The sequence below is a fragment of the Schistocerca gregaria genome, chromosome 3 (assembly GCF_023897955.1).
Source record: "Schistocerca gregaria isolate iqSchGreg1 chromosome 3, iqSchGreg1.2, whole genome shotgun sequence".
Classification (NCBI taxonomy): domain Eukaryota; kingdom Metazoa; phylum Arthropoda; class Insecta; order Orthoptera; family Acrididae; genus Schistocerca; species Schistocerca gregaria.
The window spans coordinates 145,221,689-145,247,522 of record NC_064922.1 but is presented as its reverse complement, the minus strand read 5'-3'; the positions used below and the strand labels follow the sequence as shown (position 1 = coordinate 145,247,522).

Genomic DNA, 25,834 nt, shown 5'->3' with positions numbered 1-25,834 from the left:
AATTTTGCTTATAATATAACTTTGTTCATAATAACACACATTACTGTATCAATTAATGATGAATACTTAAACAAATGTTGTTATGTTATATACTGATATGTAATAGACAAATGTTCTTCTGTATGGGACTACATCAGACTAACATAGAAAAATTTATTTTTGTAGACATTCAATTACTGTGTCAAAGCAGTGATCAACTAATTATGACTTCAATTTAGATTTGAAGTGACCAATTTTTTGTATGTGTTTAATGGTATCTGGTAAGGCATTGTATAGCTTGATACTAGGATGGATAAGACTCTTATGAAATAACTTTGTGTTGGCACTTATAACATGTACATCCAATTTTTGTCTTGTATCATAGCTGTGTATTGTGTGAGGTATATATATATAAGGAAGAGGCGGGATCATCCTTTTTTGAAACAATGGTTCACATTTCACCTGATTTGCGATTATCTACCCCTTCCATTATTCTTAAAAAAAATTTTAATTTTAAATGTTTTGATGGCATCTCCAAAATTTCCCCAGAACATAATCCCATACTCTATGTGAGATTGTATAACTACATAATAGACACACCGAAGAGTATTGTAGCTGGTACAGTTTTTTAATGTATGCAACACAAAACGAGAAGTACTTAATTTTTTGTTCATTTGCTCAATATGTGCTGTCCATTTCAATTTTTCTTGTAGATGAAGTCAAGGAAATTTGATACAGATTGTTTTGGTAACTACCTGTCCATATAGATCTACACTGGGTGATACTAGATTTTTTGTTTGTGCTGTGTGTATTTCCATAGCTATAGTTTTTCCACAGTTTATTATTAAGTCACTGTTATCAAAGTAGCATGTTAGCCTGTCATTGGCTTCTCTTATGTTTTTTACAAGAGTTTCTTCTGAGTTTCCTGTGATTAGAATGCTTGTATCATCAGCAAATTGAAATATTTTACCACTGTTATTGTTTATTTTTAGGTCATTTACATAGAGTAAGAACAGAACAGGACCCAGTACTGATCCTTGTGGCATACCATATTTAACAGTCAGTAGTTTGAAATTATATTTCCTAATGACATTATACATTTCCTGATCTATTTCCACATATTGTTTACTGTTCTTAAGGTAATAGCTGATTCAGTTGTTAGCTGTTCCCCTATTGCCAAGATTTTCTAGCTTGTGTAGCAATTTGGCATGATTTATGGCGTCAAATGCCTTTGACAAATCTAAAAATATGCCCATGGTAAGTTTTTTTGTTATCTAATGCTATCAGTGCCCCTAATAGAAAGGAGTGAACTGCTGATTCGATTGAATGGTTTGCTCTAAATCCATGTTGAGATTCTGACAGAATCCCATTACCCACTAAGAAGTCTGTTAGTCTCTTATTGAAGAGCCTTTCTAATATTTTTGAGAAAACAGACATAAATGCCAATTGTCTGTAGCTGGCAATATAATCTTTGTTTCCTTTCTTGTACAATGGCTTATTTTTGCTATTTTCAAACATGAAGGAAAACTTCCTGTAGCAGAAGATTGCTTACAGAGGTGAGTTAAGGTCTCAGTAATCAAGGTCCCACATATGAAATCAGGTATACCATCTTCGCCTGCAGTGTGTTCCATTCTGAAACTTTTTATTGTAACCTGTACTTCTTCTACATTTGTTGGGTACTGGAACATTGCTTTGCTTTGGGCTTTTTTTTCGCTGTTTCTGTATGCTGTTTTCTGTTTGAGGTCTGTTGTAGTAGTTTCTCTGTTAATTTTATAAAATTGTTATAAAACTTATTAGTTACTTCCTCTGGGTTATTAATGTTTTTCAAGCCACCCTTTAGTTCAACATTATTAATTATATGTTTATCAGATTGGGTTTCTTTCTTTACAACTTGCCAGATTGCCTTGGCCCTATTTAAACCATTTTCTATGTATTTGTCGTCTTGTTCCTCTGCCTCCTTTATTATTTTATTTAAAATAGATTTATATTTTTGGAGTAACTATCAAATTAAGGAGTTGTGTTGTAACTTCTTGCAATATTCTTTACGTACTGTTTTCTAGCAAAGATTTCCTTATACCACTAGTAATCCACTTGTTGCAGTTAGTGGTTTGGGTTGTTTCGGCTTTCAGCAGAAAAGCAAGATCAAAATAATCTTAAATATATTCATGTATGACTGAAACGTTCCAGAAATATTTTCTGGTCCATACACTAACTCCCATGATTCTTGTTGGTGATAATTCTGGAATGTATGTACTGCAGCATTACTGAAAGTTCTGCCCATGTGTGTAGACTTCCTCATATAATTATAGGATGGGTTGGTAATTACACAAAAGTTTATAGCCTGTGCGTGATGGTCTGCCAGTCCAGCTTGAATTATAACTGATTTATATTTTGTTTTGGAGCTAATTATTATTTGGGCTATAGTACTAGTAGAATGATTTGTTTCACATGTAGGGGAACAGATTGTAATATCCAAATTATTGGCTGTTAATGTGTTAAATTACCCAGATTTTGAATTGTTTTGCTTATTAAAATCTACATTTAGGTCTCCACATATAAGAACTGTTTTTCGATTTGTCACTACTTTATTTAGTGAAGTATCAAATTGAGTGTTGAATTTTTTTAAAATATCTATCTGGAGATCTATATAAACATCTTACAATTAACTTGAATGCTAAAATTTATATGCATGTTATTTCAAAATCTTTCTCAGTGTTTAAGGATTCAACATTGACTAAGATATTGAATTTGATATCTTCCTTTATGTATATGGAGTTTCCGCCATGTGTAAACTGATTTCCGCAAGTTTGTGCTGCTAACACATAATCCGTTATTTTCACTGTTTTTAACTCATTTTCTTTCAGCTAGTGTTCAGTTAAGCAAAGTATATTAACATATATGAGTTCACTTGATAGCAAGATTTCCAGCTCTCTTACTTTATTCCTAAGTGACTGTATATTCTGATGAAGAAGAGTGAACCTAGTGAGATTTTAGGTTTGTTCTCATTGTACTTGGTTGACCACTTACATTTATTCCTGAATTTAAATTATGCGGGAATCTTCCTTCTCATCTTGAAGCGTGAGTTGGTTTTTCCCGTTGGTAATAAGAAATTGTTCTCATCGTGAAAAGGGGTAGTTCTCTGTCTCTTTGGTCATTCTTCTTGTGTGGTTCATGTTGATGTGGTTTCTGTTTTTGCTGCATAGACGGCTATTGGAGGTGTTGTTGATAGGTGAAGTATTTATCCAAATTTGGTCTTGAGGCCTTTTGGGGATAAAAAAATGTTGCAGACGAAATTGTCGCCTTACGTTTCTTCTCACTAGAATTGCTGATCTTCCTCCTGTTGCTGGGGTGGTAGTAGTTGATTGTTGGTGTTCACTATTCATGTAGAATTAGGCGTCCTTGGTGGTACTTTTGTGACTGGATCTACTGCTGTCCTTAGTGGGTTTCCTGTAGGTGCCGTGTCTGGTTTCCAGTGCATAGTTCTTCATGTTGTATCTTGAATATCTTCAGGTGTGGAACTTGGTTGAGTTGCTATATTTGGGTTAGATGCTTCTGCTGGTATCACAGCCTGGATTAGTCTATGGTAGTTTTGTTTTGCTGTGTCTTCTTTGAGTGGTGAAGGTGTAGTACTGTTTTTACTTGCACTCCTCGTTAATCTTTCATCACTATTGAGGTGGATAAGTCCGTGTTTGCTGTTGATTTTTCTTGTGTTTTCACTGTCATATTTGCTGAAAGGTCTTCACATTGTATGTATGTTAGAGCAGATATTTGCAGATTAGCACCTTGTGCTAGCTGTAAACGTGTACATGCTTTGTATAATCGCTTCTGCTGAATAATGTATTGACATCCATTACCATTATATACTCATAATTTTTTGCAGTGGCCATTGAGAATTCGTTTGCAGCGTAGATTCTGTTGTTCAATTTTGGCGGATCGTATCTGTACGGAATTGTGCAAAAGATTACTTTTGTGTGGACTGTGTTTCGAAGAGAATCTGTTAAGGCGCATTTGAAATCCTCAAATTTGTTTAGGATGTCTTTTATCCCACCTAGAATTATGACACTGTCATTTTCCGTATATTCTTTCGTCTTCCCGTCTATGTTACAAACCATGTCCTTTAACTGAGCGTTAAGTTTTATAACAGAATAGATGTAGTGTTTTGGATTGTGAAAACTGATCATAATTTCTGCACAGTGATGAGCATGACCGTCAAAAAGAATTAATACGTTCTGATTCTTGTTTTCAGTGTGTGTCATTTTTTGGGGCAGTGGTCGATCGCTTTTTTAACAGTTTTCATTTGTATTAACGCTTTTTTTTTATCAGGGAACTTCATAACACAAGCACTTGAGTCCTTTGCTGTAGTATTTTTGCTTCTGGTCCCTTCATTCTGCTTTTCTTTCTCACTGTTTACAGTTTTTGTAGGTTTTGTTTTGAGTGGTGCACTCGATTTCAGGTATCCAAATAGTTCAGTATTTTCATTTCGAAGTTTCGTTAGATCAGTCATTAAAGTATGAATCTCTGATTGCATACTTATGATGACTCTTTTAAATGTTCAGTATCAGCTACACATTTATCACATGACATATTTTCACTTTCAACGGCTTTTTTTTCGCGAGGTAGAACATTGCGCACATCGCACTCGTGAGCCATTTGATTTGACTTCATATATATACCGGTATTCACTATTTCTAGGCTAACGTTCCAAACACATGAGGCATAATATAGCTTGAAATAAACTCATATAAGGCGGAAGAACCGTTAAAGGGTACATAATGAAAGGTCGCCGCATTTGTCTCTGATGATAAGACGATAGCGCTGAAACGGCAGTGTTGTCTGGTTGTACTGTAGCACAGACAACACTTGTTCGTTAGAATCTGATAAAGAAAACTTCCATGTAATAATGGACATTGTTTTAGTTGATACGGTTGATTGAAGAACACACAAAATGATAGAACATTACAATATGGACGTATTTTTTTCTTTATTTGCTGTGCTATTGCATTATTATCCCTTTATATTTTTTTAAATTTTTGACTTGCGTAGTTGGTGGCGAATGACGCCATTCATGTGTAAGCAATATAGTGAAGATTGTTATGTCGTGCCTGCTGATACTGTAAATGAATACTGTTAAAAGTGAGACCAAGAACAAAATAAAATATCAACAACAAGTGTAACTGCCACCATCTTACCCTGTACACCACATCCGGAGAGAAGTAAACATTTTGATGGGACAGGGTCGATATCGGCCCGGAGTTCGGGAAATTCGGCAAGCTGGAACTCATGGAATTGGAGAATATAGTTGCGAACACCGTTTACTTAAAAGCAAGAGAAGGTAAGTGTGCTACAGTTAATTTTGTTAGACTGTTAATAACTACAGATAGCCTATATATTCAAATTTGTGACAGTGGCACAAACAACTCACAATTTTGTGTGTAGTTGCTCGGGTGTATCGAACAGGTTTCAGAGTTTTCCACCAGTATGACACTCACAGCAATTCTAGTGAACTGTTGGTGTAGAAACACAGTGTCATTCGGTAGGAAAACGATTGGGGTTGTTATGTGTCACATATTGCATTTTGGTCGCATGTATCTACAGATTGTTCACGTTGTTTATTCGATTACATGGAACAGCTTATGGCCTATAGAGGTTTTGGCTGCCACAGGATGGACGTTTTCAATACTTGTTTTCATAACACTGCTAGGATTAGCCCGTGAAAGTTTAGGGAAGGTGATAGAAGTGAGCCATGGATGTGCTGATGATATGTGGCATGTGTTAGACCCATTATCTTAATCGGTTTTCAGTACGAAACTATAGCCAATGACTGCATGTATTTGTATGTTGAGATTTCTAATTAGAAAAAAAAAAAACATTCCAAAGCCCTTAAAGGATCATAATACCATAAATTTTTACTTATTTGAAGTATTTTCTCAGTAAAAAAAGAAAAATGTACTTAACAGAAAATACACGGTTGCTATCAAAACAGTTTGTTCCTTTGACTTCAGAGCACCCGGTAATTGAAAAGCACGTTTATTTCATCTGTGAGATGCATGGAAAATTACTTTGTTCACAGCGTTTTAGTTTACCAAACGTGGTCTGACACAATATCAGAGACTTTACAAGACACTTAATAATACCAGAACTGTTACTACTGCAATCACCATCAATACTGTTATTGATGGTACAAGTTTTCAGTGCATGATGATTGTTATGTATTTGCTGTGGCCAGGGCAAGGTTTCATACTGCCCTTTGCATTATATTTATAACAGCTGTATTAAAGCAAATACATCTAGTTTCTGCCAGATATGATGGGATATGTGGCACATTCCTGTTATAAATTTTCTTTTTTGTGGCATTATTTTATGTTTTAAATGTCTGACAATGGTACTGATACAAAAATCATAGGATGAGAGTGAATAGGCAGGGTTAACTCTGTGGGAAGAGTTTATCAAACCAGGAACAAACATTTGTTTCATATATCATTCATATGATTTTTCTGAATTATAACCTGTGAAGAACTGATTGGGTCATCTCTGCAGAAACACATGCATTTGTCAAGTAAATATAAAATAGTTTTGTGTGGGCTCCCCCATTGCTTAGTCTGACTTTGTGAGGTATATGAATTGGGCCCTACACCATTGATAGTGCCAGTACTGTTACTTCCCAGAACATACAGATTATAGTGTTTCAACAGTCAACACAAATAATTTGCATTTTTTGTTGTTTATGTACAGAACATCAAAATACTCTTGGAGACTGTTAATTATCTAATACACGTTATCTGAATGTATTTTGCAGGTTTAGTTCTGTGATGAAAATTGTGTTAAATGTGATGAAGTGTATGCTGAATATGGCAAAGTGCTTTTAAATATGGCTCAAAGATAAACATGAAGTTGTGCTACAGGTCAGTCTATAACCAGAATCTTTATTTGCCATTCACATCCATTGACTTCAACTCTCAACCAAATTACCCTAGTCCTTGGGCTACTCTTTCGTGTGTGCACTCCGTTGCTTAGTCGCCCTTCTTGAGATCACAACTGAGGTTGCAGGTGGTCTGTTATAACACATTAGTCTTTTTCTGCTTCATAGTTTTATTTCTTTTGTTGTTCATCCACTCACTGCCATAAGTAAAAAACACCATCTTGTTGTATGAATCCATTATTTTAATTAGAATAATACAAAATAACAATTAACTTATCATGTACATATGAAAGTTCATCTGCTGTGGTATAGGTCTATGGTTTTGTACGTTTGTTAGTCTCGAAGGCCAAATCATTGAAAGAATTATGTGGCTAGTTTATATGGTGAATTAGGTGCTATTGTCGTCATTGTTCCATAAGAGATGAACCTCTTTAAGGCAAGTGTTCCTACCAACCTATATGATCCATCTGTGCTAACAAAATTATTAATAAACTTTTTCACCCCCCCCCCCCCCCCTGGTCTTTTTAATCGGCCAGAAGACATTGTTGGTTGTCTGTGGGTCATTTTAGTTTGAGATATGAAGTCCCATCCATTGTCATGCATGAGAGACACTACTATGGTGCTCAGTGGATCTCTCAAAAGTCGTGTGGAAATTATTCCCGGTAAGGAATTACAAATGTATTGTGGTCTAAAGAATGTTCAAACTTATGTGATCTACTGCATATTCTACAACAAATTGTCACCTACCAGTGCAACAATTCAGTTTGATTCAAAGTGTTTCATCGAGGAGAGAAAATTGGCACTGATGGTAGCAATTGGCAAATTGTTCTAAGTATGTGGCCTTTAACTGCCAGCTAGTGTGTGGTGTTAGACCATTGCTCTCATGAAACATTTGTTGTGGTGACAGGCTGGTCTGTAACATAGCCCAAGATTTAGGTTAGGTTGGAAGGTGATAATTTGGTTGTGAGAGTTGGCAAAAGCAACAGATATTTTTCAGATAAGGATCATGGTAACAGATTGATCTGTAATTCAGCCAAATGTTTACATCAGTGTTATATTTAACTTACTTTACCAAATTTTATTCTTTAGTTCTGAAATCCGAAACAGCAAGGTAACTTCTGGTAACCTTTATTACATAAAGGACAAGTCTCCTACAAGTACTTTGATGAATATTATGTACATGCAGCATACATAAACTAAGAAAAATGCAAGGGTTTTGCCGACTGAGTAACTTGTACCCAGTTATTGAAAAAAAAGTATGCACTTGTTAACAGTTTCTGGTTTCTTCAGATTTTCAAATGATAATTACAAATACATGCGAATCTTCAAGCTGTCATTGACATGAGAATAGTCCAGTACTAGGTATGGTCCTCCTAGGGAATATGCATTTGCCTTCCTCTGCCTTGAATTTATTTAAACGGTCAGTTGTATGCTGACCTAAAACTATGACAGTGCATCTTGAAATTTTTCTCATTTACCTCAAGCAGTGATTTTTTAAACTAGCAAGAAATGACCTTGAATCCCTAACCACTTGATTTGTTCTTTATCAGCCACAAAGCAGGGCTTGAAAGGCAATATCTGTTTCAATCTCCCTGTATTTTATAACAATACATATTTTTGCTACCAGTATTTTCATTGTTTTATGATAACAAAATAAAGACCCAGAGAATATTAAATTAAAAGCAAAATCAAGACGTAAGTATTAGTTGCAAGAGTCCTACCATACAAGAGAAGCAGTGTTTTTTCTAATCATAAAATGCAGACTTTTGCGGCTGGTGTTTGCATTATTGCTGATATTTGTTTTTTGTAAAAGGCGGAAGAGTGAAATTTGACAGGTTGTAGGCGTTGGTGCTAAATAAAACAAACCCCTCAGGCGGCTCACGGTCCTTTCATGAGTATGTGCGTGATGAGCATGGGGCCCTGAGCTATTGCAGCCTTTCTTCTTTCCCGGGCTGCATTTTCTTTCCCCTCCTTTTCTGTCCTTGCTCTTTGCTCCTTCCCCTTTGCCCTCTCCCTCTCTTGGTGTCCTTGTTTGTGTAGGCCCCACTGTCCTCCTGTTTATGTTGACTTTGCAATTTGGTTTTGTTGCGTAATTACCTCATCTTTTTGGCATTCTCTCTGGTCCCCCCTCTGGGGTTTGATCTCCGTTACTAAATTTCTATTCCATAGTGTGAGCCATTTGGGGAAGAGCACCTTACCTAGTGTTTCCGATGTGTGCCCTCCTAGTTCCTTCCACCTTTTCCTTCACATCATTGTCTGATTCTAGGGTACATAGCCAGCATGGTAGCCAGCCCGTGTGGTGGGGTCACTATGTACCCTTTTGATTGAGCCCTCTGAAAATACAGGGATCACGCATCTGATACCTGAGCTGTGACCACCTCGTGTGAGACTAGAGTGGCTGCTTGTCATCCTGGAGCGTCGGAACTCCCGACAATGTCCGCTGTGCCAGATGGCCCTTCCTGTGGCTGGGTGGTGCCTGTGGGGAGAGCCCTTGATTAGAGTGGGTAGTATCAGGGCAGACATTATGCAGATGAAACACATATGGGTCCAGAACTCTGGTCATTCATCTACGGCTGTCTCTTTGCATGGAAATGATTCCTTTAGTGCTGCTTCTTCTGCCCCTTCGGCCTTCCCTTCCATGGCTATACTCTGGGAGGAGGGTCAGGCTCATCCGGTGAAACCTTTCACCCCCGCTATCTGGTTTGCACCAGGACGGATTAGGATACTTTCACTAATATCAAACCTTTATTTTTTTGCAGAAGACATTGAAGAAAAGTTTGGCGAAGTGGAATCTCTGAGCAAGATGTGTCCAGGTTTGTTGTTGATCAAAACTGCTTCAGCTGCCCAGTCTGCAGCCCTTTCTTCATGTAACCATCTTGGCACAATTCCTGTGTCCATTACGCCTCTCCCCCTCCCCCCCCCCCCCCCAAAAAAAAGTAATCAGTCTTTGAATATGGTTCAATGCGTAACTTTTCACAGGGACCTCATCCTTCAAACTGATGACAAACTTAGGGCCAATCTCGGATGGTGGGATGTTCACTTTGTTCGGCATGTTCAGAAGGGTCCGAAAGACAATTGCATTGATACTGCCTTTGAAGGGGATACCCTCTCTGAGAAGGTCAAGATAATGGTTTATTGAAGTGACATGAAGCCGCACATCTCACCACCTATGAGATGTTTTAAGTGCCTGCGTTTTGGCCTCATGTCGTCCTGCTGTTTGCAGGCCCCTCTCTGTGGTGACTGTGGACCTCCACCCCATGAGGGTAGTTGCCTGTGATCACCCTCCTGTGTGTGTTAATTGGCATGTCAATCATTCTCCACGTTTGCTGGATTCCCCAGTTTATAAGAAGGAAAAGAAGATACAGGAGTACAAGTCCCTTCATCGTCTAACCTACACCGAGGCTCATAAGAAGGATGCATGTCTTCATCCTGTGTCCATGACATCTAGCTATGCTTCTATGCTTTAGTTACATCTTCCTCCCCCTTCCCTGTCCTAGTCCCAAACTCCTGTCCCCCCCCCCCCCCCACCACCCTCCCCTCTGGGCTCCGCTTCCCCTCCCCAGGTGGAGAAGTGTCCCACTTCGGCGTCTGCCAGTCAAGGGTGCACCTCTCGAGATCCCCCTTCCTGCTACCTTCCAGGTCGAAGATCTGCTGCCACACGACGACTGAGAACCGTGGTCTGTGGGCCCACAGGTCGCTCGATCTCTTCCTGTTCCAGATCTTGCGGCAGCTGGCTCCTTTTTGCCGCACAGCCCTCCTCGATCTCAAACAAAAAAGAAGAAATAACGTAAGTCCCCGGACAAGGAGCTTCTGGTGTTGCCAGAGGTCCTGTCCCCACCTTTGCAACTTGACTCTGACCTGCTGTTCATGGATGTTACCCCTCCTTGTTGGTGACAGATGGTGACCAGGTGGCATTACTGGCTTTAGCCTGTTCACCCTCCCCAATTTGAATCATCATTCTGTGGTTATCCAATAGAATTATAATGGATATTACCATCACCTTCTGGCGTTGAAATCCTTTATTTTGTTTTACTCTGCAGCTTATGTGGTTCCACAGGAATCTCATTTTACTGATGATCACTCTCCGACCCTCTGTGGGTTCCATGCTTTCTGTCGAAATTGGGTCAGCCCCCTACAGGAGCCTGGTGGCATTTGTACGTTGGTCTGTACGGACGTTGCTAGCATGTGGATTCCTCTTCAAATTACACTGGAAGTGATTGCTATTAGGATCCACCAGAACTCTGAGGTCACAGTTTGCAATCTTTTATCTCCCTCCTGACAGGACTCCTGGCTTAACTGCCCTTCTTCAGCAGCTTCCTCCTTCTCGGAGATTTTAATGCAAATCATCCCTTGTGGGGCATTGCATTTCCATTTATTCGGGGTCTTCTCATTGACCAGTTTCTTGCAGACCACGACTTGTGCCTTCTTAATGATGGCTCCCCTATTCATTTCAGTGCCGGTCATGATACATTTCTTCCATTGATCTTTCTCTTTCTTTTCCCTCCCTCCCCTTTAATTCCACTGGTCGCCACTTGACAACCTTTGTGATAGTGACCACTTCCTGTTGAATCTCTTGTTCCCTCCCCACTCCCTGATGGACAGGTTACCTTGTTGGTCTTTCCAAAGTGCTGTATTGGCCTTTATACACTGCACAGGTCGTTCTTTCTCCCTCTTTGTCAGATTGTACTGATGATGTTCTTCGTGATGTTCTGATGCGTTTGTTCATGCCGCTAGCCTTGTTATGCCACATTCATCCAGACCGTTTCGCCACCGGCAAGTTCTGTGGTGGAGTCCGGCCTTTGCTGTTGCCATCCGTGATCGCCGTCAAGCTTTGCAACACATTAAGAGGCACCCATCCTCTGTCAATCTTATCTTTAGATGCCTTCATGCCAAAGCCTGTTACTTAATCAAACTGAGCAAACAGGTGTGTTGGGAACACTTTGTTTCTTCCCATCATTCTACTGCCCCTTTGTTACAGGTATGAAGTACACTTCGCATTCTTCAAGGTTGCAATTGGCAGTCTACCCTCCTGGGCCTTGCCCTCCGGATGGCCTTTGCACAGACCCGTTGATTCTCACAGAACATCTTGCGACCCATTTTGCAACAGCTTCAGCCTCCTATCTGGCTGCTATACTTCACCAGAAACTGCAGGTCGAAGCTTCCACCTTATGTTTCACCCTTTGTCAGTTAGAATTCTACAACGATCCTCTTACTGAATGGGACCTTCTTTCCGCACTTTCTTCTTCTCATGATACAGCCCCTGGCCTATACTCCATTCATAACCAACTGCTTCGACATCTCAGTGCTCCACAACTACAACATCTTCTCTGGATGTTTAACCGTATTTGGCTCCAGGGTGACTTCCCTTCTCAGTAGATGGATAGCATCATGGTTCCCATCCTCAAGCCTGATAAGATCCCCCTGTATGTCGAAAGCTATCGGCCAATTAGTCTGACAAATGTTTGCAAGTTACTTGAACGGATGGTAGCCCGTCGGCTCAATTGGGTCCTCGAATCTCGGGATCTTGTTTCCTTACCAGTGTGGCTTCCAGGAGGAACGGTCTCTGATCGATCATTTACTTCACTTGGAATCCGCAGTTCACCAGGCTTTTTCCCAGTGCCGCCATTTTCTTGCAGTATTTTTCGACCTTTGCAAGGCGTATGACATGATTTGGCGCCATCTTATCTTACTTACACTTCATGACTCCCGATTTTTATCCACCAGTTCCTGTTCCATCGGTTGTTCAGGGTTCGGGTTGGTACTGCTTTTATTTCTCCATGGACCAGGAGAATGGCATCTCACAGGGTTTTGTAATTGGTGTACTTCTTTTCCTCATTGCTATAGTTGGACCTGTGGCGTCCGTCGGTCCTTTGGTCACCCCTGCACTGTATGTGGATGATTTCTGCATTTGGGTTAGTTCCTTTTTGATGGCCTCTCCAGGGAGCTATACGGCGTGCCTCTGCATGGACCCTCTCACACGAATTTCGATTCTCTCCTTTAAAATCGCGGGTGGTCCACTTCTGACGCCTTACTACGGACCACACCTATCTGTAGCTCTATCTCAATGCACAATGATTACCTGTGGTCCCACAGTTTCATTTCCTGGGTCTTCTTTTCGACAACAAGCTCACTGGGCTGTCTCATATCAGACTTCTGAAGCTAGGATGTTTCCGTAAATTCAGTGTCCTTAGCTTATTTGCCCACACCTCTTGGAGTGTGGTTCGCTCTACTAGCCCTGGTGATAGTCTCCTGATTGAAGCTGGGATCTCCCCCCCCCCCCCTTTTTGTTTGGTGGTCCCAGCTTCTGGTTTCTTATGCAATCGTTGTCCGTTCCTCTCCCACTCATCCTTCCTAGTCTGTCCTGTTCCTAGACCAAGGACATCACCCACCTGATTCCTACCCTCGGGCAGGTTTACCGGTTGGGCTCCGCCTTACATCTCTTTGCTGTGATTTTCAGATTCTTTCTTTGTCCTGTCTCCCACGTTCCCTCCCCAACACTCTCCCTTGGTTAGTTCCTCGGCCCCAGATTCAGATGGCTCTCAACTGAGGTCCAAAAGATTCCATTCCCCTGATGGTTTTCTGTTTTTCTGTTGGATTTTATGGGAGTTTCGGGATGCTGTTTCTTTTACACTGATGGCTCTAAATCTGCTGATTGTGTGGGATATGCCTTCATGTCCTCTGTTGGCATGGAAAATCATCTCCTACCAACTACATGTGGGGTGTTTATTGCAGAATTGACGACAATTTCCCAGGCCCTTACCTTTATTACACGGTCCCAACTCAACCATGTTTTGTCATGTACGGACTCAATGAGTGGCCTTCAGGCTATTGACCGTTGTTTTTCCCACCATTCCTTGGTCTCGGGCATCCATGACAGTCTCGCTGATCTTCACCATTCTGCTTGTTCCGTTGACTTCCCTTGGGTCCATGGCTATGTCGGTATTCTAGGTAATGAGCTCGCTGATTGTTTGGCTGGGAGGGGGGGCAGTCACTTACCCCTCTCCCCCTTTCTTAGTAACCCCTCCAGTGGCAAATTTATGGCTTCAAATCAAATCCCACTTCGCAAAATCATGGGCCAACTCTTGGGAGGCTACCTCACTATCTAATAAACTTTGTGCTATTAAGGTGACACCTGTCCTGTGGCATTATTCCTTCCGCCTCTGCTGAACGGACTCGACCATCCTGTGTCATCTCTGCATCAACCGTACCAGGCTGACCCATGGTTTTCTTTTGCGTAAAGAGTCACTCCCACTTTGTGGTTGTGGAGCCTTCCAGTCAGTAGCCCACATTTTGGTGGTATACCCCCTTCTTTTGGCTTTGCGTACTAAGTATAGACTTCCCCGCACTTTACCTTTAATATTGGCAGACGATTCCCGGATGGTTGAACTGGTTCTCGGTTTCCTCTGTGAAAGTGGTTTTTATTTTCACTTATAAGGTTTTTAATCTCTGTCTGGAGTAGGGGCAGGGCAGTGAGGGTTGGGGTGTCTCCTACTGTAAGATGTGGAACACCTCGTGACCCATTTTGCAGTGGCATTGGCATTGGCATTAGCCTCCTCTGCGCCTGCCTTCCTCGTTTGGAAATGGGGTGGACTCTTCTTGTGTGTTTTACACCTTGTCAGGCAAAATTCAACAATGAAGCTTTTACTGAATGGGGAGCTGCTTCTGGCCCTCTCTTGTTCCGAAGATTCAGCTGCTGGCCCTGATTGCATCCATAACCAATTGCCTCAACACCTCAGTCCACAAGCCAATATCTCGTCTAGGTATTTGACCATGTTTGACTCAAAGACATTTTCCTCTGTCAATGGAGGGACAGAATTGTGATCCCTATCCATAAGCCTGGTAAGGATCCATTGTCCCTTGATAGCTACCAGCCCAACAACCTGACCAATGTTCGCTGCAGGTTACTAGAATGGATAGTGACTTGTTGGCTCAAGTGGGTCATTGAATTGTGATACATTTTATCTCCTTACCATTGTAAGGTTTCAGGAGGGACGGTCTCTGATTGATCATCTGCTTTGATTGAAAACCACAGTTTGACAGACCTTTTCTCAGTTCCGCCATCTTGTTGCAGGTTCCTTCAATCTTCATTAGACCTTTGGCTCAGCTTTTCTCCATCGCATACTCCTCATGCTCCATGAGTGGGGTCTTCGGGGTCCCCCTCCCAATTATTTATTCACCAGTTTCTGTCCTGCTGGTCATTCAGAGTTTGGGGTGGCACTGTTCTCAGCTCTTTGCAGTTACAGGAGAATGGCATTCCACAGAGCTTCTTATTAAATGTCTTTCATTTTCTCATCACTATTAATGCAATTGTGGCCTCTGCCGGATCATTGGTCATGCTTTCTCTGTATGTGGATGATTTCTGTATTTGGGTTAGGTCCCAGTTGGTGGCCTCTGTGGAACATCGGCTCCAGGATGACATCTGGTGCACTTCCACACACTCTCACACAGTTTTCAGTTCTCTCCCCTTAAGTCGAGGGTGGTGCATTTCTGTCGGCGTACTTCGGTCCATCCTGCTGTGGAGAACTGCCTTGATGCCCATTGCCTGACTGTGGTCCCCCAGTTCCATTTTTGACCACAAGCTTTCTTTGCTGCCCCATATCAATTATCTGAGCGTTGGCTATTTGTGTAAACTCAATGTTCTTCGCTTCCTGGCCCACATCACTTGGGGGTAAGGATTGTTCGACCCTTCTCCACCTTCATCGGGCATTAGTTCTGTCTCGTCTGGACTGTGTTGTCAAGTTCATGGATCAGCTGTCCCTGCCACGCTGTTCTTCTCGGACCCAGTTCACCATCTTGGTATCCATTTAGCCACCAGTGCCTTTCGCACTAGCTCTCCAGCTAGTCTTCTGGTTGATGCTTGGATCCCTCCCTCTTTGATTCAAAGCCGTCACAATCTGCTCTTTCTCTGTTCACCTGCCTCCAATTCTCTTTCTTTTTATGGCTTCGGCTATCACTCGCATGCTGCCTGCCATCGGGTGATTTACCAGTTGGGCTCTGCCTTGTTTCTCCCTGCCATGACTTCTGTATCCCCCCACCCTCCACTCCACCCTGTTGTTCTCTTCTCCATGTGCTCTCTCAACCCCCCCCCCCCCCTTCCCCTCATAAGTTCCTCAACCACGGATTCAGGTGGATCTCTTCTGGGGTCCAAAAATCTCCATTGCTCCAATGGTGTTCTGTTGTTTGTCCCAAATGCTCTTATGGGAGTTTCAGGTTGCCATTGGCCCTAAATCTGCTGGTCATGGGGCATAAGTCTTCATGTCTCCTGTTGCCATGGAACACCATCTCTTCCCTGCCTCATTTGAGGTGTTTACTGCAGAATTGATGGCCATCTATTGGGCCCTCTCTGCTTTATTAAACGGTCCTCCCTCACCTGAGTTTTGTTATGTACAGTCCAATGAGTGGCTTCAGGCCATTGCTCAGTGTTTTTCCTACCATCTCTTGGTCTCTGCCATTCATGATCTCTCTGATCTTGATGGTGTTCTGTTGACTTCCTTTTGGTTCCTGGCAATGTAGGTATTGTGGATAATGAATTGGCTGATCATCTGGCTGGGGGAAGAAAGGGGGAGGAGTGGCGGCCACTACCTCAGTTCTCTGTGACTCCTCTAGGGAAGGATTGGAGGCTTTACATCAGATCCCTGTTTGCTCAATTGTGGGCTGACTCTTGAGAGGCTACTTCCCTGTCTAACAAACTTTGTGTCATCAAGGAGAATCCTACCATGTGGAATTCTTCTCTGTACTTCTCCTGGCGGAAATCTACCATCCACTGCCATCTTCATATTGGTCATACTCTATTGACCCATGGGTTTTTACTTCGTAATGTGACCTGGCCCCCTTCCCCTTTGTAGTTGTAGGACTCCACTCATAATAATCTATATTTTGCCTTTTGGCCCTTTGCCCTTGTCTCTGGTATTAGTGGATGACCTTCACATGATTATGTCTGTTCTTGCTTTTATTTTTGAAAGTGGTGTGTACTTGTAGGTATAAGTCCTTGAATTTTGCTCCGGAATTTAGGTCCCTCAGTTAGTGTGGGCTTTGGTTGTGGAGGCATTGATGCTGTCTCTGCGCCATTGGGGTTTTCCCTATATTTCGTCTGGTCTGTTGTGCTGTTTTATTTCCCCTTTTCTTGTGTTGTCTTTCCCGGGTGTTGTCCCCGTTGTATCGTGATAATGATATGATGGGGGCACCAGGACATTTTGGTGACGGTGCCTGTGCCCACCGCACATAGCGTTCTGGGGCACCCCATTCCCGCCCACCCTTCCTCTTGTTCTTTCCTCTTCCTGCTGCCCTGACACCCTTTTCCCGTCTTTGTTTGCACGGTATCACTTCCACTTGACGGACTGTGCTGTGATTTCTGCCATCCTAGATCATTGGATCAGTGACCTCACTTTTGTTACCCTCCCCCTAATCAACTAACCAGCCAATGAATAACAATAAAACTTTAAAGAACAGAGTTGGTGGAACTAGGTAAATGACTCAAAGTAGGCACTATACTTCTTAGATAAGCTTTTAATAGCACTCAGGATCAGCATTAACACTGTCTTGATTAATGTGTTCAGTAAATTGAATTTGACAGCAAACAGTTTTGCACTTATATATAACATCGAGCAGAACGTCAGACTGGCAGGCTAAAGGTACTGACCCTCATAATGCAGCAACCAATGGACAGTTTTTAAACATTAAGCCTTAATTAGTGAAATTGTGGATATAGTCCAGTGCAACTAATCAGACCAAATAGTCAGCAAACATGAACGGCAAGTTGCACTAGGAAAATGCAAATGGGTACTCAAGCTAAGAGCACTAACCCACTAGAGTCAACAATTGAAAATCAGTTAAGAGCACTTGATTACGTGAATTAGCGAATTTAAAAGGCAGGCAATTTTTAAAGCAGTAACTTTTGTTAATAAAATCACAGACCTAGTCCACCACAATTAATATGAAACAACAGTCAGATTTGGCACCACTAAAACCATCGGGCACTAGCAAAATATTTAAATAGCTGCTCAAGCTAAGGGTAATAGTCCACTTAGATTAACAATTAAAATAACTCCTTTCTAAAAGAAGTAGTAACCTTACGTCCATAGGAAGAGCACTAGCTCACTTAAATTAACCAATTCAAAACACAATTTTTAAGGAGTAACCAAGACAATAGTGCATATAGGCCATTATCACCAGGTACAGCAGTCTGACAGGAAACTACAGCACGTTTTGTGGTAGCAAAATTTTTAAGCAGTTGCCCAGACCAAGGGCACTAGCTCACTAAAATTAATAAACTGAAATAGCAAGATCTTTTTTCCTTTTTAACATTGATCATAAATTAATCAAACAGTGAGAAATCCAGGATGGACTGGAACAACACAGGGTGAGTTACGAAGATATGCAAATATTTTAATGTTGTTCTATAAGTAAAAGTTCGCAAATGTTTAGTTGCAGCTAATAAAATGTTGCCTGAAATTTAGCAACTTCACTAGTATGAAGTCATGACAAAACTGTATGAGGTTAAAGTAAAGCACGATTTCCATTTATTTTGTTGTTATTGGTCTGGTGAATCTAAAAAAACATGTCCCAAACTGTGAAACTTCATTAACACTGACCTTTGCTTCTTCTGGTTTAACATAAATTCACGTGTGCCAGGGTATTAATAAAAACAGATTATCTGAAACATTTTTACAGTTTCAGTGAATATTATTACCATCATTTTTCCAAAATTAAATTCTCTACAATTTCTGTTCTCTGGAATTTAAAAAACAAATTGGGCCAAGTAGTTAATAAATTAAAAATTTCACTAAATTAATTCTTTGCTTCTCTGGATGTCCTGGAAAACAACTGCAGATACACTCCTATAACGTTTCATTAGATTCACCAGATCAATAACAACAAAATAAATGGAAATTGTGCTTTTCTTTAATCTCGTACAGTTTTGTTATGGTTTCATATTAATGAAGTTGCTAAATTTCAGGCGAAATCTTTTATTAGCTGTAACTTCATAACTAAACATTTGAGGACCTATGTTAATATGAACTTTATTGGTTAGTTTTACCTGTAGAATAACGTGGACCAATCTGTATGGAGTGGTCCAGTGATGATTGCTTAACCATTTTTAAATATTTTAATTTTTTTAATATGTGGTTGCCCTATATTTGAGAAGTTCAAAACAGTTTTTTAAAATAATTTATCTTGCACCTTTATTGGATGGCGGCCATTTTTATTTGTAGGTGTGGAATGATTTTTCAGTCTGGTGACATTAGTGAACATTTGAGTATCTCTGCACTGGTTTAAGTTAAGACATTGCAATTGACATGATTGTTTTTAGTAAAGTGTCCTCTACAACATTGTCTGTTACATAAAATAACCAGTCAAAGTGAACTCCAAAGTTTGGTCTCCAAATTTTCAAAAATCCACTTTTAGGCCCAAAAATAATACATAAGAAGTGATTTATGAGAGTCAATTTTTTCCTAGAATTAGATGTCATACACTAGTAGCCTCCCATAGAGCAAGAACACTTACAAGCGTTTCCTTAATTTTTTATTAATTTTTGAAATGTGAAAATTTTCATTTTTTATAGAGTTTGGGGTTAGTTATCTCAGGTGGGACTGAATATAAAAATACAATTTTTGCTCAGTTTGTACACCTATATGATAGCAATGTACTGTAAAAATTTTAACTGACTGAACAAAGATATGAATTTTTGAAAATTAGGAAATAATTCACGTTACTCTACGACTGTTCTTACAGCTGTTGCCTATTTAAATGGTTTATTGTTTCATTGTAACACGTGTTATAAAACCCCACTGTTTCCTGTGCATGTACCCCGATATCAATATGTGATATGATCACCATGCACACGTACACAGGCCACACAATGGGTTGGCATACTCTGGATCAGGTGGTCGAGCAGCTGCTGGAGTATAGCCTCCCATTCTTGCACCAGTGCTTGTCGGAGCTCCTGAAGTGTCATAGGGGTCTGAAGATGTGCAGTGATATGTTGATCAAGAGCATCCCAGATGTTCTTGATGGAGTTTAGGTGTGGAGAACAGGCAGGCCACTTCCTTTACCTGATATCTTCTGTTTCAAGGTACTCCTCCACGAAGGCAGCTGTGTGGGGCCATGTGTTATCATCCATCAGGAGGAAGGTGGGACCCACTGCACCCTTGAAAAGGCGGACATACTGGTGCAAAATGTTGTCCCGATACATTTGACCTGTTACAGTTCCTCTGTCAAAGGCATGCAGGAGTGTACGTGCACCGATCATAATCACGCCCCACCCCACACCATCAAAGCACGACCTCCATACAGGTCCCTTTCAAGGACATTAAGGGGTTAGTATCTGGTTCCTGATTCACAGCAGATGAAAATCCAGTGAGAATCACTGTTCAGAGTATACCTGGACTCATCTGTGATCATAACCTGGGACCACTGTTCCAATTAACATGTACTGTGTTCTTGACACCAAGCTTTAAGGGTTCTCCTGTGGCCAGGGGTCAGTGGAATGCACCTTGCAGGTCTCCGGGTGAATAAACCATGTATGTTCAGTCGTCTGGAGACTGTGTGTCTGGAGACAACTATTCCAGTGGCTGTGGTAAGGTCCTTACCAAGGCTACCTGCAGTACTCCATGGCCGTGTAAAGACACTGATGGTGAGATATCAGTCTTCTTGTGGTGTTGTACACTGTGAACATCCCGTACTGTAGCACCTGAGACACGTTTCCTGTCTGCTGGAATCGTTGCCATAATCTTGAGATGACACTTTGTGGCACACGTAGGGCCCATGCTACGACCTGTTGTTTGACCAGCCTCCAGTTGACCTAGTATTCTACCCCTCATAACATCACCAATATGTGGTCTTTGAGCCATTTTCAACACATAGTCACCATCAGCATTTCTGAAAATGTCTGCACACTTAATCGCTGCACCGTACTCCGACATGCACCCACACCTCTGCGTATGTGGACTGCTGCCAGTGCCACCGTGTGACAACCGCAGGTCAAATGCATCACATGGTCATACCCCAAGGTGATTTAAACCTGCAAACTGCCCACCAGAGTATTGTTACACCATGTCGCAGCATTATCCTTAATTTATGAGCATGAGTGTAGTTAACACTACCACCCAATATTCATTTAGTTTATTTTTAATAATTCAATTTTAAACAACAGGAGCTTTTGCTTTTCTTCTGTGGTTATAAAAACGCCCATTTATGTTACGGGTTAATTGTCAATAAAGAAGGACATTATTGCTGGGTGTGGCATTGTTGTAATCAGTCTGTTCTGAAACCTCTGTTAGAGTGGATGTACATACTTCATTCAGATTGTAGAATGTGTTACTAAACTTTGTTCTGTATGTAATTTGTAATTAATTTTTAGAGATTAATTTGAATGCAATAACATGGATGAACAGTGCTCTGTTCGACAGATAGCAAGTGAAGTGTGTCACAAAACAGTTTGCAGTTTAGTTTTAAAAAACTTGAAAAATGTCAGTGACTTTGATGAAATGAGACAAACTTTATTTAAATTTCGAGTAAGTTCTTCTGTAACATCTGTGCGTGAGTATCATGAGAAGAAATATATTCTGAAGTAAAACCACATTTTTGGAAGAAAGTGCTGTGATCTACGTAAGGCTCATAAAAAGCCTATTACTAAAGGTTTGAGGGAAATAAAACTTGAATATTTGTCCTTGTTATGTGAGAGTGAAACGGCCTCCCAATTGAAATGTAATGTGAGTTCTGGGAATTCCCTGTAGCCAAATTGTTGCTCATAAATATTTACTGTGAATCCAAAACCAGAATCATGTAGCCTTGTTAATGACATTCGTATTCCTAATAAGGAAGCTGTTAGCATATTGGATTTTGCTTGTTCTAAGTTAGATGTATCTCCTGCTCTGAAAATAATAGAATTAAAGTAGCATAAAAAGAAAAGCACCTATTGAAAATAAGGTATAACAAATTTCAGACATAATTAGAAAAGACTTGAAATCATGCTTTGGTAATACAGATACCAACATTATTCCACAGGAGAAGAAAAGCTATTACCAGCATCATCTGAAACTGAATATTTGAGCTTAATGGAGAAATTAAAAATTAAATGTTCAGTGACATCTAAAGAGGAAAAAGTTAAAATTTTAAGTTTGCTCCCTGACTCATGGTCAAGAGAAAAATAGTTCACGAATTCAGTGTTTCTCATCGTTCGCTTAAACTAACCCAAACATTAGTGAAAGAGCAAGGCCTTCTTCCAGTTTTAGGAAAGGAATAGGCATAAGTGAAGAAACATTAAAAACATCCAGCAGTTTTTTGATGATGAAAACAGTAAAATGTGCCTAGGTTGCAGAGATAGCAAGAGTTGTTATAAACGGAGTTAAAGTATCAAAGCAGAAACTACTAGTGCTGTCAAATTTAAATGAACTTTATGTAGCTTTCAAAAATTCTTATCCCGATTGCAAAAATTGGAAGGTCAAAATTTTGTGACTGCCGTCCTAAATGGTGTGTTTCGGCTGGATCCAACTGATGATTGCACCTGCAAAACGGGGTGATCTTAACTACAAAGAGCTACTAGATTTAATGGTCTGTGACACTAACGGTTATGACTGCATGATGAGTTTGTGTAATAAATGCCCCGGTAAGGAAACTGTTATTGAATTGTTTCAAGAATATGACGACGAGATGCCAAACAGTATTATCTTCAAAGAATGGGTCACAACTGACAGGGCAGAAATGATAACAATGGTTAAATCTCAGGAAGAGTACTTGGAATCTTTGATAGCTTACAAAAACTCAAGTCATCACTGAATTTCTAAAATCCAATATAAATTTTTGAAGGACAAAAAAGCACAACTTCATGAAACTGAATGCATAGTGCTGGCTGATTTTGCAGAAAATTTTACATTTGTGATTCAGGATGCAATACAAGGGTGCCACTGGGTCAATGACCAGGCAACACTCCATCCATTTATTCTCTACTTTAAATATGGGAAAGATGAAGTTTGCAGTTCTTCAATTTGCATTCGAAGCGACTACTTGGTGCACAACACTTTAGCTGTACATGTGTTTCAAAAGTATGTAATAAATTACATAAAAGAAAATTTTCCCAAGGTTGAGAATCTGATATAATTTTCAGATGGAAGTGATAGTCAGTATAAGAACAAAAAGAATTTTTCGAATCTGTGCAACCAGAAAGTAGGCTTTGGGTTGGAGGCTGACTGGTACTTTTTTGCATCTTGCCCTGGTTAAAATGCATGTGATGGAGTAGGAGGTACAACAAAATGTGAAGTAAGTAAAGCCAGCATACAAAGACCAACCACACACCAAAATCTCAAATACAGGACATGTATGTCTTTTGCAAGGATAATATTAAAGGCATTACCTATTTTCTGATCAAGAAAGAAGTGGTTCTGCAAACAACACTTCAAACCAGATTTGAAAACTGTAAAGCCATCAAAGGAACAAGGCATTTCCACAAATTCCTTGGCATTGCAGAAAACTTAATTCGATGCTATGTAACATCAGAAACCGAAATTTATGAGGATCATTATGTCAGTGAAATTACATCTTTGTCTTTAACATTGAAAGACATAGTGGCATGTGTGTATGATGGGCAGTGGTGGCTTGCAGAGGTTGAAAGAATAAGGTTGGAAAAAATGGTGTTTTTGAGCATTTTTACCACCCTGCTGGTCCAAGATATCTACTAGTGACAAAGTTTGGAAGGAAACTCTCAGTGCTTGAACTAAACCACAGCAACTGGGGGGTCTTATTCTATATCACAGAAGCTGTCTAAAGAAATAAGTGTTCTTAACATTCACCAACAGGTTTAGGAACAGTCACATCTCGAAGGATGTTAATTGAAAATATTTATTTTAAGCATGTCAAAATAATATAAATGTTAATTTAAGTGATGTTTCCTCTTTATATATATATATATATATATATATATATATATATATATATATATATATATATATATATATATATATATATATATAAATTCAGTATCTTACTGCAATACTAACTGATTATATCCCACCAATGTCACACATGAATAGGCAACAGCCATAAGATCAGTTGTAGAGTAATGTGAATTATCTCCTCATTTTCAAAAATTCATAACTTTGTTCACAGTCAGATATCAATGTTGAAATTTTTACAGTACATTGCAATCATATAAGTGTACAAACTGTACAAACATCATATTTTTATATTCAGTCCCACCTGAGATAACTAACCTCAAACTTGACAAAAAAAGAAAATTTTAAAATGTCAGAAATTCATAAAAAATTCAGGAAACATTTGTAAGTGTTCTTGCTCTATATGAGGCTAGTAGTGTATGATATCTAACTATGGGAAAAAATAGACTCTCATAAATCACTCCTTATGTTATTTTTGGGTCTAAAAAGCGGATTTTTGAAAATTTGGATACCAAACTTTGGAGGTAATTTTGACTGGTTATTTTTTAATTTAGGGTGTTTTGTGTAATAGATAATGTTGTAGAGGACACTTTTCTAAAAACAATCATGTCAGTAGCAATGTTGTAACTTAACTCAGTGCAGAGATATTAATATTTTTGCTAACGTCTCTAAACTGAAACATCCTCGCGCGCATACAAACGAAAATGGCTGCCATTCAGTAAAGGTGAAAGGTAAAAAAAATTTTAAAAACTGTTTTAAACTTCTCAAGTATAGGGTAATCACATACAAAAAATTAAAATATTTAAAAATAGTCAAGCAACCAACTTTTTATCGGACAACTTCATTTGGATTGACCCACGTATTAAAATATTTACGTATCATCGTACCACTGCCGGGGGACAGGAACGATAGTGGGCATGACTCTCATTTCAGGGCACGACGAGTAGTAGTCGAAACCCTGGCAGAGAATGTAATTCGGTTGCTCCAGGCCTGTGTGGTACTGAGATACAAGAGTAATGCTCCTCTGTGGCTGGACTATGGGACTTTGGGAGGTTTTGGGTGACTGGAAAGATAATGCACAGGAGATCTGTTTTTGTGCAAGGTTGTGAGGGTAATTGCAATCCATAAAGGCCTCAGTGAGGCTCTTGGTATATTTGAAAAGGGACCACTTGTCACTACAAATGGAATGTTCGAGAGGTGTTCCCTCTCGAAATATACTGAGGGTCCCACTAAGGCCTTTACAGATTGTAATTTCCATCACAACCTTGTACAAAAACAGATCTTCCATACCTTATCTTCCCAGTCACCCAACACATCCCAAAGTCCCACTGTCCAGCCACATAGGAGCATACCCCTCATGACTCAGTATCACACAGGGCTGGAGCAGCTGAATTAGATTCTCTGCCAGGGTTTAGATTACGTCTTGTCCGTGGTCTGTAATGAGAAATGTGATACCCTTCCCACCCCTCCCACAGTGGTATTCCACCACCCACCGAGCCTACACAATATCCTCATCTGTACCTACACAACCCCTGTTCCCAAACCCTTGCCTCATGCCTCATATTCCTGTAATAGTCCTAGATGCAAGACCTGCCCCATACATCCTCTCAACACCATCTACTCCAGTCTGGTCACAAACAGCACCTATCCCATCAAAGGTATGGCTACCTGTGAAATCAATCATGTAATCTACAAGCTAAGCTGTAACCACTGTGCTGCATTCTATGTGGACATGACAACCAACAAGCTGTCTGTCTGCAGGAATGGCCACCAACAAACTGTGGCCAAGAAGCAACTGGACCACACTGTCAATGAGCATGCTGCCCAATACAACCTCTTTCATCCCTGCTGCCGTTGGATAAGCAGCTGCCAGCAGCAAGTCATATACCCCTAGCTTACTGATTTGTTAAATAGTTTAATTCTTAATTTCTTTGCGTGTTTTTGGGTACTTGCATTGTTTAATTCATAAATTTCGGGCGTATTATAGTATTTGAGAGTTGTAGCATCGCGCTTTAGTGTTTACTTGGTAGATTCTTACTTAAACTGC

General features: G+C 40.2%; 1 protein-coding gene across 2 annotated transcripts in view; it reads left to right on the top strand.

The window, feature by feature from the left end:
• The first annotated feature begins 4,824 nt into the window (after positions 1 to 4,824).
• Positions 4,825 to 25,834, top strand: part of LOC126356366 (G protein-coupled receptor kinase 2) — a 152,868-nt gene continuing 131,858 nt past the window's right edge. Inside the window, exon 1 of one of the 2 annotated variants that reach the window (XM_050007353.1) lies at positions 4,825 to 5,311. In XM_050007353.1, coding sequence (XP_049863310.1) covers positions 5,260 to 5,311 — 52 coding nt within the window. In that variant the 5' untranslated portion in view covers positions 4,825 to 5,259. The remainder of the gene's footprint in view (positions 5,312 to 25,834) is intronic. The other variant, XM_050007352.1, reaches the window with a different exon arrangement.